The sequence below is a fragment of the Pagrus pagrus genome, assembly GCF_965226575.1.
Source record: "Pagrus pagrus genome assembly, chromosome: 7".
Classification (NCBI taxonomy): domain Eukaryota; kingdom Metazoa; phylum Chordata; class Actinopteri; order Spariformes; family Sparidae; genus Pagrus; species Pagrus pagrus.
In genome coordinates, this window is record NC_140191.1 from 30,455,104 (window position 1) to 30,469,533 (window position 14,430).

At 43.2% G+C, this 14,430-nt stretch overlaps 1 protein-coding gene across 2 annotated transcripts in view; it reads right to left on the bottom strand.

Annotated features, from left to right (window-relative positions):
- Positions 1-1,742: 1,742 nt before the first annotated feature.
- The window catches only part of dyrk1b (dual-specificity tyrosine-(Y)-phosphorylation regulated kinase 1B), a 75,439-nt gene continuing 62,751 nt past the window's right edge, over positions 1,743-14,430 (bottom strand). For both annotated transcript variants that reach the window (XM_084358469.1, XM_084358468.1), the window contains exons 6-13: positions 13,918-14,067; positions 11,790-11,926; positions 10,947-11,093; positions 10,343-10,483; positions 9,624-9,744; positions 7,804-7,986; positions 6,077-6,180; positions 1,743-4,761 (exon numbers count right to left, since the gene is read on the bottom strand). In XM_084358469.1, coding sequence (XP_084214595.1) covers positions 4,246-4,761; positions 6,077-6,180; positions 7,804-7,986; positions 9,624-9,744; positions 10,343-10,483; positions 10,947-11,093; positions 11,790-11,926; positions 13,918-14,067 — 1,499 coding nt within the window. In that variant the 3' untranslated portion in view covers positions 1,743-4,245. The remainder of the gene's footprint in view (positions 4,762-6,076; positions 6,181-7,803; positions 7,987-9,623; positions 9,745-10,342; positions 10,484-10,946; positions 11,094-11,789; positions 11,927-13,917; positions 14,068-14,430) is intronic.

Below are 14,430 nucleotides of genomic sequence, written 5' to 3' on the forward strand. Positions count from 1 at the left end.
CACCATCTGGCCAAGTTGCTCCTCATGCTGCCGTCTTTAGACTCAGAGCATCTACATCTTCAGACCAGAGCTACTGCAGGTGTTCAAAACTGTCTCTTGTAAATAACTGTTTGCATCTTCAGTGCTGCTGTAAGCATTGTGGTGGTTTTAGCCAACTTCCTGTCAGTGTCAGTTAGCTGTCCCCTCCCTCCTCCTCGTCGCCACACTTGCATGATTCCTTTCCGTCTTTTTCTCTTTCTTCTCATCATCACATCCTGTCAGGAGTGCTGGAGTTGGAAGTGTTCCCTGCTCCTCCATCGCTGCTGTAGGTACCAGATCAGGAGGATCCTGCTCTCAGACAGAACCGCCTCTTTATGGACTTCTCTGTCCTGATTGGATAAAGTGGACAGTGATACCAGAGAATTATTTCCTCTGTTACTGTGTGAGCAGGAGGAGACACTGACCAAACACTCTGTAACAGAGATCACTGACAGAAAAAGGAGTATATGAAAGAAATGATCATATCAACAAACACTTAATATAGATTCATTTCTCTGCTGTCTGCTTCCCCAGGTCTACCACGAAGATGTTAGAGAAACTTTGTGTGCATAGTCTTATAGTTCAGTGTGTGATCATCAGTGTGGCAATGGGGCTGATCGCTCCACCTCAGTGACAGTGAAGGAACTGATAGAAGCAACATCTGCTGCAATGGACAATGAGGAACATACTGCTGAGTGTTTAGAGACTGAAGCATCTGACACCTCTGAACTTATTACTGAAGAACCACAGGGACAGCCTGCTCGAAGAAACATCAACATGTACAAAACACTGAAGTTAAATCAGAGTTGTTGAAGGTTTCACTGGGTTCAGAGCTCAACCCTAAACTGTTCACACTGTACATTAATGATATTTGTAAAATGTCTAAAATATTAACATGTGTTCTATTTGCTGTCGGCACTAATTTATATACTGCTCCGGGAAAAGTCAGTAACATCTCCTCTGAATACAGTGGAGGGAAAGTCTCACAGAAACAGTCTGATATCAACAGGTGATCACTGAATTAAGTGAAACAGAGTTTATAACATTTTGATAATCAGTAAAAGAAAAAAAAAAAAAAAGGGTGATTGAAAGAGAAAAAACACATTTCTGAGCAGGATAACTGATCATAAATTTTTCTGGAAACCGAACATTAACAATGTTTAAAACCATTGCAACATTACATAAAACTACAGATGACTTGAATCAAAACTCACTGTATGTATTGTACAGCAGACTTATTCAACCGGGGCCTTTATGAACCTCTTGTTAGGGTTAATTCGCTCGTTCACTCGTTATGTCTCTGATTTCATTAAAAAGACTGAAGCCAGTTTAAGCAGAGGGAATCTACCAGAATCAAACTGACAACCCACTCTAACATTAATAAGGAGCATTGTTTTTCTCCCGTACTTTTATTACACTTAATGTTTCTTTTTCAAATTTTAAAACTAATAAAAAGTGCATTCATTATTTTAACATATTCAAATATATTGGCCTTCAGAAGTAGCAGCTGAACAGGCCTGCTGTACTCTCTGCTTCTTACATCACCTGCTGTGTGGAGACACAGAAAACCAACTCTAATGCAGCTGACCTGCTACAGAAGAACCATTCGGATTATCATGAATCACCCAACACATTATTCATTAACTTCCATGCTTTAAACCTCTGCGGTGTAGCTGATTATAAAACTGCACAGATCATGTATGAAGCTCAGAATAACACCTGTACTGTATTCAGAGGCTGTTTTTAATAAGAGAGCTCAGGGGAGAAGGTGTTTCAGAAAACCACAGGAGGACAGACATAGAGACAAGATGTTCATCTGTCGGAGGGCTGAAGAGTTGTGACAGAGAATAAGAGCGTGTCGTTCACTTTAAAAGAATGTTGAAAGATAAGGTGGGAAGCAAATATAAAATGAAAAGGTTCCTGTTATGTTTTGTTAAAGGTGCTGTTTGTAAGAAAAGTTGATCTTTGAGTCTCAGACCCAACTCGTCAGAACCTGAAGCTCTGAATGTAGGACGGCTCGGCCGCCATCCCAGAGCTTCAGTTTCTGCTGAGTCGGGACTGACACTCAAAAATCAGCTTTTCTTACAAACAGCACCTTTAAAGGGCCATTTTGTAGTTTTGTAGAAGAAATTCAAAGTCAGAATTTTAATATTTACAATATTAATGAGGTAATAATACAAACTGTTTCCATAAGTTTATAAACAAGCTGTTCTCAGAGGAAAATAAGGAACACTGTTTGAAGCTAGAAAGGTGGCAGGGTCCGCCACATATAAACAAAGTATGAATGAAGATCTATGTAGTATGATGATCTTTCTCTGCTCATTAACATTTCTTCACCAAAACTACAGACTGCTCCTTTAATGTATAGAGTAGTAGTTCAGCCTGCAGCTTTTCCTTCAATATATTTGTTGTTGCCGTTGTGTTTTTGTAATTTATTTGTTTGTGCATACAGACAATGATGACCCACATCAACTGAACGGAATAAAAAAACAATATGAGCACAGAAGTGTGAACGAGTCCAACAGTGTGAAGCTCTCCACATGATGACGACGTGTAGTTTCATCCTGCAGCGTGGTGCCGCTCGTCTGAATCACAGTCCGTCTGTCAGACACTTATTGATCATCTGCTCATTCAGACCAAAGCAACAGCTAGTTGTGGTTCATGCTCACATCACACTCTGTCTTCCGCATGTTTATTCAAGGGAATAATTATCTTAAGTCTTATTGTTTTTTATCAAATATGTCTCCAGTGGTATTCTGATTTCCCATAATATGACGTGTTCACGGGTCTTCCAGTTGGTTTAAAGGCACGATAGAAGCTGAGCGTCAGAGCGTCCCGCGTGACCTGTGGATGAGCTTCATGAGGTCATGAGGTGGTGGATCGGATTAGTAGGAAGAAAAGCGGAGATCTGATGTTTGTTTGACTTTGGTGTGCAAAAGTATACTCTTTATTCTTATTATATATCCAACTTTATTTTGCCCCAACCCCTCCCCTCCACCCAGCCCCCACAACTGGTGGCATTCCCATGTCACCAGTTACTGTCACTGTTACAATAGCCAATCAGAGCTCACCTGCAGAAAGAAGGCAACCAAACAAAGAAGAGCAGAAAAAAGGGTTACTTTCAGTTTGTTTTTTCATGTTAAATAGTAATAAATACATTGAGATGCAGTGGTTCTTACTTTATCCTTTTCCTTAAGCAGAAGGGTTAAAAAGTTTTTTTTAATTTCTGTTTCTATTTCTTTTTATTTCTTTATTGATCTGTGTTGGATCTTTAGCAGCAATCCGGACCAGTTCTCATGGTGATTAGCAGCACAGAGAGGAGGAGCTGTCTGGAGGAGAAACACAACAGGAGGAGGAGAGGAAGAAGAGAGCAGAGAGGCAGGGAGGAGAAGGAGGAGAAGGAGATCCCTATGAGCGCCAGGAAGGCATTAAGTGTCCTGTCACCTTCTCCTCCCTCCACCTCTCCTTACTCCGTCACAGCCGGGTGGAGAGCGACAGAGGGAGGACACAAACTCTAAGAAAAAGTGAGCTGAACACAGACAGGAGAGAGAATCCATGAAACCTTCCTGAATCACACATATGTTGGTGTTTCTCCCTTTGAAACCAGCTACTGTCTTCATGATGCAGCAGTATATATACAGTTTATATGTGTGTGTGTGTGTGTGTGTGTGTGTGTGTGTGTGTGTGTGTGTGGATGTGGATGTGTGTGTGTGTGTGCGTGTGTGTGTGTGTTAAGACTGCTCGTCTCTCGGAGCTGTAAATATGAAGATACTAATGTCAGGACTAACCGTTGTGAACATGAATATGTGCTCTTTCCACTTCCAACCACCATATGAGTAAGATGGAAACGTGTGGCTCCTCTCTCTTTCTTCTTCGTCCTCCTCCTCCTCTCCAGGCTCAAACAACAACCAAGTAGAACACACAACTCCTCAAACCCGAGAAAAATCAAATAATATTAAACAACAATAATAATATTAATAAAAACAAACTCGTCACAATCATTCCTTTCCAAGTACAGTCGCAACAAAAGACAACAAACTAAAACAGGATAAAAGGAGTTTTCCCAGCATCCTCCTCCTTCCTCCTTCCTCCTCCTCCTCTCATGCAGTACAAACTGTCTCCTTCAGCACAAAGTTCACCTCTTTGTCTCTGAACTCTGGCTGTATGGGTGTAGTTGTAGTAGTTGTAGTTAAAATTGTATGGCTTTAGGGCATGGTTCAGGTTTTATCAAGAGTTGGCTGGCCCCTCATCTGAGTCCGGCCTCCCTCTGCCCCCCGCAGCGGGGTTATTGTTGTTGGAGGCAGGGTAGTAGTCCTCAGGGGGCGGGGCTTGTGGCCCTGGGGCGGTCGGGGCCGTCCGAGTCCGGAAGGCAGACAGTCCAATTGGCAGAGCGAGGGGCAGGGAGGCAGAGCCGAACTGAGAGGCCTCCATGGAAGACACTGCCCCCAGGTGGTGCAGCCCTAGGGACACGCCCACATCCATGCTGTCACTCATCTGGGGTGAGGATCCCTGCTGGCCCCCACCTCCACCGATGCCCGTCTGTCCGCCCTGCCGCAGGCCACGCCCACCGTTCCCGTGGTGGGAGTAAGTTGGGTGGGGGTGGTGTGGTGGGTCCAGGAAGTGGCGCTGGTGTTGTTGGGAGGCAGCCGGCTTGTGGAGCAGCAACTGGGTGTATGCTGGGTCCTGACCCCCACCTCCACCATCACTGCCTGGCCACATCCTCATCTGCTGCTGGGAGGGAGCCTGTTGGACAGAAACACAGGTGAGACACATTCTGAGGAACACAAAGAAAGACAACGTTCCCTTCTGGGTTGAATTCATGTTTCTGGAGGTGTCAAAGATACAAAACAAATGAAGGTGCGACGCATGTTGAAGCACAGCGAACCTTGTTTCCATGGTTTTGTTGAGTAATGTGTAAAACAAAAAATGCACATATGTTTCCTGTTAGCCACGATCAGGTCAAACAAGACAAACTGCCTTGTTTCTGTTCTATCATACCGTGTTTCTCACAGCCTCTCTGTTGGATTCAGAGCGACTGCTGAGGATGTTTTCCTCTGTGTGTACAAAACCACAGCGGTCTGTGATGGATCCTCATGTGTAACTCCACATCACTTTGAAAATGTGCAACACTTCCTCAAACGAGTTGGAATGACATCCGGTCCTGCCTTCAGACGGCTGTCAGAATGTAATTACTCATAAGAAAGGCTGCCACCCCACAGGCAGCTGAATCTAACCCAGCACAAAGTCAAAGTCAAATATTCTTCTGATATATGTGATGTAATGTTTTTGACATTTCTGCTCGCTGTAGAATACAGGACCTGTGTGAAACAAGGAAGCAAAACTTTCAAGAAAGCATTCGTGATTTTAGAGAAGGTGTGGTTCTGGGTCAAATCACGTCAGGGCACACAGTGCACATTGCACAACAGCACCAGCTGCAGTGGGGACCTGGACTGTCCATCGGTGTATAAAGTTGTGTCTCATGTTCACATAATCGTTATTAGCAGATGTTATTTACACCTTTTCTAAGAAGAGTCTGAAGTGGGTGAGCAAGCTCCACCTTTTTTCAAATCAGTTTGGGATCTCAGGACTACCAGAGGGTTGGATTATGTCAGTAGAGCTGATGTTTTAAATCAAGTCTCCAGCTCCTTCAGTTGTTTAGCAGAATGCTGCAACTCTGTTTTATTGTGAAGCTCCAGAAATGTTTTGCGGACTACGAGACTTCACCTGACTTTCATCAGCATGGAGGGAGGAGATGATGACTGAATTTTACTTTTGGGGCAAAGTGTTCCTTTAATGACACATATCTAAGAAGCTCATATTTTGTCAGATGTAGTGACAACACAAAAGAGAAGTAGGTGCCGAAGGCTCAGAAGCTGTTAGTTCCTGCAGTGGAAACAAATGTTCCGCTGTCATGGACTTGAAAACTAATGACTCTCTGTTCTAGGTGAATATCATACCACAGATACAGGATATGACTCAGAGCCATCATAGAAGTGTGTGTGTGTGTGTGTGTGTGTGTGTGTGTGTGTGTGTGTGTGTGATGCAGTGCTGTGTGTACCTGAGGGCTGGTCATCTCATAGTCTGAATGTGTAACAGCAGAGTTGTAGTAGCGGTTACTGTAGCGGTAGTTGCGGTTGTCATTGGAAGAACCACTGGAGCCACCTGGAAATAAAACAGAGCAACATGAGACTCACAGCACTGCTGGCAGCACGGACATATCTCATTCAATATAAGTCTTTGTCCTGTTACTTGATAGAGAGACAGGGGATGACATGGAGCAAAGGGACTGGGCTGGGATCCAACCCAGGCTGCTGTGGCTAGAACATGGTGCACATGCTCCAGCACTGCAGCTCCGGGGCGCCCCCTGCAGGTCATCTATCCACTTATTTGATCAGTCTCAGTTTTGGACTCTGCCTCGACTACGTGTCAGTGAATGTGAGACAGTGTGGCTGACAGGGACGAGTCACTGCTGCTTCATTCATTATTACAAACAGACAGAGTAGTGCAAAACCACAAGATGTGGAAGGGAGAGGGTCAGAGTCAGTGTGCAGGACAGAGGAGGAGTCGAGGCCGGGGGACCCACTTACTGGGAAACAGCGCTGGGTTCAAACAAGCATTATCACTGCAGCGCAGGCTCGCCTTCACACTGCCTTTTTCTGTTCACACTGATGAAGCAGCGCCAACATAAAGCGGAACCAAAAGATGCGTGACGGTACATCATGACGTGTGGTTTTTACCTGCCACCATGTATCCATCGACTGTTTATAATCATATGGATGCTGTTATAATGTGCTGTGATTGGGATCCTGACCCACCATGCATCATGGAAAGTGACAAAGTTACGTTTCTCGCTAATAATTACATAATTACATAGTCGCCATAGGATAATAGAGGACGCTGTCTGACTCTCTCACTCGTGGGGAGGGATGCTGTTTTCTGGGGGAAAGTTCACTGAAGTCTCTGTCGGGAGGGCTGATTTTTTTTCAAAGTTTTTCGAAGTTGCCAGGGACAGTAACTACAACAACACAATAGTGGAATTGACAAAGACATGGTGAGTTCAAGTTTTTTGCTCTAAATGATACTGATCACATAATCACTGCCATTCAACTGCGGGAGCTGTCTGGCTCTCTGCCGGGGACAGATGCCGTTTTTTGGGCAGAAATGTGACGAAGAGTCGGTAGGACGCTTTTCCATTCACACAGACGCTGGCTCTCCTCTGCTGCAGCTCTGACACTACCTCTGGAGGCGGATCAGAGCCGCAGCAAAACTGTCCCCTCTCTCCGCCTCTGTAACTTTCACACAGGCGGCGATGCAGAGTATCAGTGTATGATTCCCGCACTGACAGGACAGTGTGAACGGGGCTCGTGTTGATGCTTATCAGAGAGGACTTTGACCATTTCACTAACAGGCCACTTACATTCATCCTCACAGATCTGATCACAAATACAGAAAAACTATAAAACAAAGCTAATGTTACAGTTGATCTGATTGCTGTTTAACTGTAAATTAATTAATCATTTACTCTTCAGTATTATTTATCTTCTTCAAAATTAAAAATGTGAATTATTTGAACTCCAAAACATCCAACTGTGTCCAAGTCACTGAACATCCCCCAGAGCTCAGTTAAATCCATCATTAAGAACTGAAAGGAACATGGCACATGTGTAAATCTGTTTATCCTTGAAAAGGATTGATCATTTTCAGGGAGCTAGAGGAGGAGAGAAAGAGCGAGCGATGAGCTGCTATGAGGGAAGCGTCCGAGTGTGTGTGGAGTGTGTATTGTACCAGAGCTAGAAACAGAGCTAGTAGTGGAGGTTGAATGGGAGTGGTCCATGGCAGGAGAGGTGGATGTAGATGAACTGGTGTTGGTTCCTTCATCTGTCGTCTTCTTGAAGAAATTGTGCTGCAGGGCGTAGAATGGCGTGATACGGCTTTTAGGGTCGTAGTCCAGCATGCGCAGGATCAGGTCTGGAAAAGGACAAACATGTTGATAATGATGAATATGTTCTGTAGTAGCTACAGGACACAGGTGTCTAAGAGCATTTCTTAAAACAAAGCTTTTTCTCTGAGTTCTTCACCAACGTAAACAATGTTTAGCTCACTGAGAATGGACCTTATAAAAGCTTCCAGGGTGGAGATATTCAGAACACTGTCGTCAGTGTTTACGTCTGAGCGGGCAGATAGAGAGGTTTTAGGAGGCGATGATGCAGACACACGTTCTCTTCCTGATTGGCCTTAATAATGTATGTAGCATCATTCGCACATGTGAACTCAGAGTGTGTTTCTGTAGTTGAGGAGTATTGGAGATTATACACTGACATTACATCGTCTTTAATGAGAAAGACTCAAGTGGACATCAATGATACAACGGTGGAAAAGGGACAAAAACAGCTGTTGACAGTGTTTAAATAAAGACAGCAGAATCCAGGAGGGTTCTGTGAAGAGGAGTCACGTTCCTGCTTCATTCAGAGTATTTTCTGTAACTAACCAGCTGACCACAGTATACAATCTGCTCCTGTACATGAATGGTCATTTGATGCCCGTTTTCAGGTGTGTTGGTGGACAGAGATCATTTCTGTTTCCATAACCAGCTGTGTACATGTGGACAAGGTGACGAGGTGAGTTCAAGGGCTGCCCTCTTCCATTTTATTTGGTAGTTCTGGCAATATTACCATCACCTCCATGTTGCTGTTACCTGTACATCACTTGCTGATGATGTTTATGGTAATAATGCATCTGACCAAATTTACTTTATGCTCAGTTAACAGTGGTTCTATGAAGAGGTCAGTCAGTGCTGGCACTTCCACTTCATACTTTGACCTACAAGCCTGACCTACTGTGTGGAGCTCATCATCCCACTTTTGCAAGGCTACTCAGCTCACACTGCTGTGTGTGTTTCACTGAGCCTCCTGCACAAAGTGTGTGTGTGTTGTGTACTGCAGTATTATTCAGAATGTGAGACATTATACAACATTTATTATTGAGTTTAGATTTTTTTAAAGGAGAATAACTGAAGGACATCGTTCTCCACATGGTTCTTGTACCCACTAACAATGGTGCACAGGGTGATGATGGACTGTTCAGAACTCAGCCTGTAACTTCCTCTCCCTGTTTGAGATGTCCATACAGGTGAAGCGCAGATTGTCAGTGTCATTTATATGGAATCACTTCTATAATCACTTTCAGATTCTAAGTATTGATATTTATGTCAATACATCTTGTAATATAAATACAAATCAGTTTTTGGTGAATGGATTAATCTGTCCCTGACTGCAAATCAATACAAAGACTGTTTCTGCTGAAGTTCTTTTCAGTACCCTTTGAACCCTGCAGAACTCCTGGTACCAGTACCTGACACCAGATCTGCAGTGTGTTTACACTGTGGACAGTACACTTCAATGTACTCTGTTCCGACTGACCAATCAATGATCTGCAGTGACTGAACCTTTTAGTATTGGATCAGTGTGCTGTGAACCTCAACAGAGGGGTGACCAAAAAACAGGATGGAACGGTTCTTTTGATACCATCCATAACATTTGACAGAGAAGTAAAGAAGCGAACTGAACTGGACTGCTTGCTGGAAACGGGCTCAAGTGTTGGATTACCTTTAAACTTCAGGTAGTCACAGGGGGCGTGTCCTGGCTCACCTGCCCTCCGCCCCCCCGGCCCGCCAGTCTCAACACCCAAAATCTCATGAAGACGCCGTGTGGCTGGGGGCTTATACTCCTGGAAAACAAACACACACGCAACCACACACACACGCACACACATGTTTAGATACAACATTTTTTTTTAGGATCCTCCAAACCCACATCAAAACTATTACAAAGCAGTGAAAGCCCTTCTGCTCTTACACCTTGTCCTGTATCTGCCACCGTTCTCACACTCTGTGTATATTCTGGATTTTTAACAATGTCGCTGAGGTTTTTAAACTCTTGGACACTGACACAAACAATACAGGTGAATTAAAATCCACAACAACTCATGTCCTAATAATCCAGAGAGGATTTAGTTAAATTCAATATTTTCAGTTGGAATTCATCATCTTTTATAAACCTTTACAACTTAGGTTAGCTCCTTTCCACTTCAGCTGGAGTATACACACAGATCACAGTGACCTCAGTCTCTCTCATGCAGCCACGACTGTTTCAAACACTAATAAAAGCCTCACTTTCTTTACTAGAGCAGCTTGTTTGCTGTTTACAGTAACTGGAGGCACCGCGTTGGGTTCTTGTGCATCAGGTCAACACAGGTGTTCACAGGTCTAACGGTGAAAGTTGACTTTTGAATGAAAAGTGTAAATAATGCATCTGACGTCACAAACCTTCTTGATGTCCTTGTTCTTCTTCACTGTCCAGAGACCATCTGACAGCTTGTCAAAGTACTTCCTAGCTTTAGGAGCTGCATCCAGCATGTGGCTGGGTGGGACCCCCAGGACCTCCACAATCTTATTCATCTGGTCAACCTACACACACACACACACACACACACACACACAGGCTTTGTATTGTGTACATCCATGAAGAATAAGGCTGCAATCATACGTATACACTCACTCTGACTACAGTACAGTTACTGACAGCTCATACACATGTACAAACGCTCTCACTAAATAAACAAGTCTTGTGAACCTTAACCTGTGAATGAGCAGAGGCAATAAAAATTAATGATTTTTAAAATTTAAAATGAATATTTTAATGTCAAACACTCAATAATTCTACAACACCTCCTGTGATTTATTATGACAGACTGAACTAGATGAACAGTCAGATGAAGACATCAGTATATTGTAGTTCATGTCTGAGCTGTTGATGAGAGAGCACACAGCCTCCTCCTGAACGACTACACAGCAAACTGCCACCTGACAGCTCGCTGAGTGACATGTGAACTGGGAGAAGTTAACTCATGTGCGGTGTGGTCACTGTTACCTCATTGGAGCCACTGAAGAGAGGCTCTCCTGTGTGCATCTCCACCAGGATGCATCCCAGAGACCACATGTCGATGGCCAGGTCATATGGCATTCCCAACAGGACCTCAGGAGAGCGGTAAAACCTGCTCTGGATGTACTGATAGATCTGAGAGGAGGACGAGACGGAAGAGGAGACGAGTTCAGACACTCTGCTCATACATGTGAAAAAGTTCAATTACTTCGATTACACCGTGAAGCTTTTCTTTATATCTATTCATGTCCAACCGACGCCGCTGTGCTGCAGAGCAGTACTGTTCAAAGACTTGTTCTGAAGGCCGAGGGGCCGGACTATGTCTGACCTGTAAAACTCTGAATTTAAATATGGTAAAACAATGAATGCACTTTTTATTAGTTCTAAAACTTGAAAAGGAAACATTTAATATGTAAAAGTACAGGTAAAAAACAATGCTCCTTATTAGTCTTAAAGTGGGTTTTCAGTTTGATTCTAGTAGATTCCCTCTGCTTAAACTGGCTTCAGTCTTTTTAATGAAATAAGAGACATAACGAATGAACGAGCTAATTAACCCACTAACAAAGTGATCAGCCCCGCCTCTCTAGCGGCTCCGAGTAACAGCTCCTCCCCACAAAACACTGCAGATGTCTTATGTTTAGTTTTGATAGAGAGCCTCCTAGTGGCAGAAAGCACATACTGTACATTTAAAACACTAATGAAAGTGCAGAATTTTGAATTACATCTCGCTTTTACAGGTTTGATTTCGAGTTAACTAAGACATGTGTATGATATGATAATCCTTGACTCTGGGGGTTGTTGGGAGCGTCTCCCAGTGAGCACAACACTTACCCTCTGTCCGAGCTGGCAGGAGGATCCAAAGTCGACTATCTTGATCGCAGATCTCTTGGGATTACACAGCAGGATGTTCTCTGGTTTCAGATCGCAGTGGATGATTGACAGCTCTGGAGTGGCTAGGAATAATAACGCTGTGGACAGAAAGGACATCATTCTTTTAATAATCACCTCCCACAGTGGGTCATTGACTGTGAGTGTAAACGGTTAGTGATATATATACTGTAGATCGAAAAAAGTTGGGATGCTGTGTAAAACAGAACATTGACAATATCTTTGGATGCAGAGTGTTTCCTCCCCGCTGCTGTAGTCTCCTGACACCACACTGCTGTTTGAGGCACCAAGCAACATAAAAGGACCTCTGAAGGTGTTCCGACTGTGCCTAAATGACACTGAACGTGTCCTGTCAATCAGTGCTGTGAAAAAGCGTGTTATAGTAGTAAGCTATATTTATTTGATATAATATACATAATTTATTAAGATATGAACAGCTCGAACAGTTACAGTATACCGTTGACCAGCCAGTCTGATGGCAGGCTTATGTGACTGGCCACCACAGTGTGATGTCATCTTTTCTTCATCCCAGAGTCGATTGTTTCAACTTTATATCACACGGCTGCAGCGCTTTGTTTAGCTTTTGTAACGCTTTGTAGACATGCATTTTTGATTTGGTCTGAATTGTCAAAGAGTTTCTAAGCTCACCCTGAAATACATTTCCATTCTGACCAACTCGTGTCCTTCGTTCATCATGTAATATAACTGCACCGATCAGATTCATTTTGCCACGTGGGGCAGACAACAACAAGCTAAAAGTCATGTGTGACATATTATGCTGCTGCTGCTGCACAATAGCTGGGTTTCCATCCTCCTATTTTTAATGCACATTTTCAAATATTACATTTTATTTTAATTAGAAAATCTCATAATATTGCTAAAAAGGAAAACTGCAACAAAGCATCTAAGTGCAATAGAAGCAGACTTGGCCTCTGGATAATGCAGTACATGAAGCATGTGACCTCCACGTCCACAGAAGCGCCACACAAAAACATCAGCCCTGTGTGGAGCCACGACGTACAAACAGAAGTGCCAGTTTTCCACATTGTTTTTCACCGTTGAAGGTTTGACTGGTGCTGCATTTACTGTCATCTTGTTGCACTCTCTTCTACTGCAGTCGTATAATGGCACCTGACTGCAGAATTAGCGCCACCTACTGCTTATCTCAATGAACCAACATGATGATGGTGGATGGAGACAAGCAGACATTTGGATTTTCTTTGCTGATTTTTTATAAATTTGAATAAATTGCAATAAACTTGGATAGAAACCACCTAATATGAGCCCAATAACAGCCCACCTGACATATGTAGGGAGCTGGAAATGAAAAAAAGGCATCAAGGACCACAATTGAATGATTTTTTCAGTTTTTTTGGCTGCCTCATGTTGTCCCCACAAGAAGACAAGCAACGGATACAGCGAACTCATCTGGTGCCTTACTTCTAGATCTGAATGTCTCATTTCTCAGACAGACTCCTTTATGGGTAATCCCCAATTTCTGAGGACACGATGTTTGCCTACTTCGAATTAAAGGAGAAATTCAACCATATATTGTATGTTTGTATGTGAGTACAGTTTGTGTTTTCACAAATGGAAATGTACATTTCCATGTAAATTGAGCATCTTTCAATAAAACAAATCTCATGAATGAATTCCACAACGTGTTCTAGACGTTGACCAATAGGAGCACTGTGTCCACTGTGACGTGCCTGAGTGAAGGACGACTGATGATGGTGACGTTTCCTCTGTTTCCATCACTTTTTTGTCTTTGTTTTTTTTTTTTTTTTTTTTTTAGGCTTTTCTGAACATAAGACAGCCAGCATTATACAAACCACTGTGTTTTCATTCTTGGTACAGGAAGTTGTTCCCTAGAACCTCCTACCCGACGTCATCATGAAGGTCTTGAAAGACGGCAAGCTATGATTGGTCGGGGAGCAACATGTTGTCTGTTGTGTCTCTCAGCAACGCAACAATTTTAGTCTCCATAATGACCTAAACTGGCACAGTGACTGTCTTCATGAGCCAACCACAGTGCAGTGAGAATCCGACGTGAACGTCTCCATGAACCCACCTGTACAGAGCTGCTGTGCAAATTTTCTGGTGAGGTTGAGGGAGACTCCTCTGAAGTTGGTGTTCCTCAGCAGATCGTACAGGTTGTAGCTCAACAACTCAAACACCAAACAGAGATGGTTCCTAAACATAAAGTGACGCTTCAGGTGGACTGCACCGAGACAAATTGACAGACAGACACACACACAGAGACAGATGGGAGACAGGGAGGAAGGTTAAGATTTACCCTGAAACAAGGATGAGGTCAGGCAAGAGTACTGAACAACATGAAAATCATTTCCTCTCTTCTCTCTGACGATTACACACTTTTCAAGTCCTGGCTTTTTTCAACAACCATGTGACTAAACAATATGAGGAGATCTGATGCAGTAAATACTTTGGATATCTCGACACAAGGTACAATGTTCATCTAAATACCATTCTGAAACACAATGTACAACTAAATCCAAGCTGTGGTCCATTTATGCTACTCACAGTGAATATTAAAAACAAATAATATGACAATAATTATATA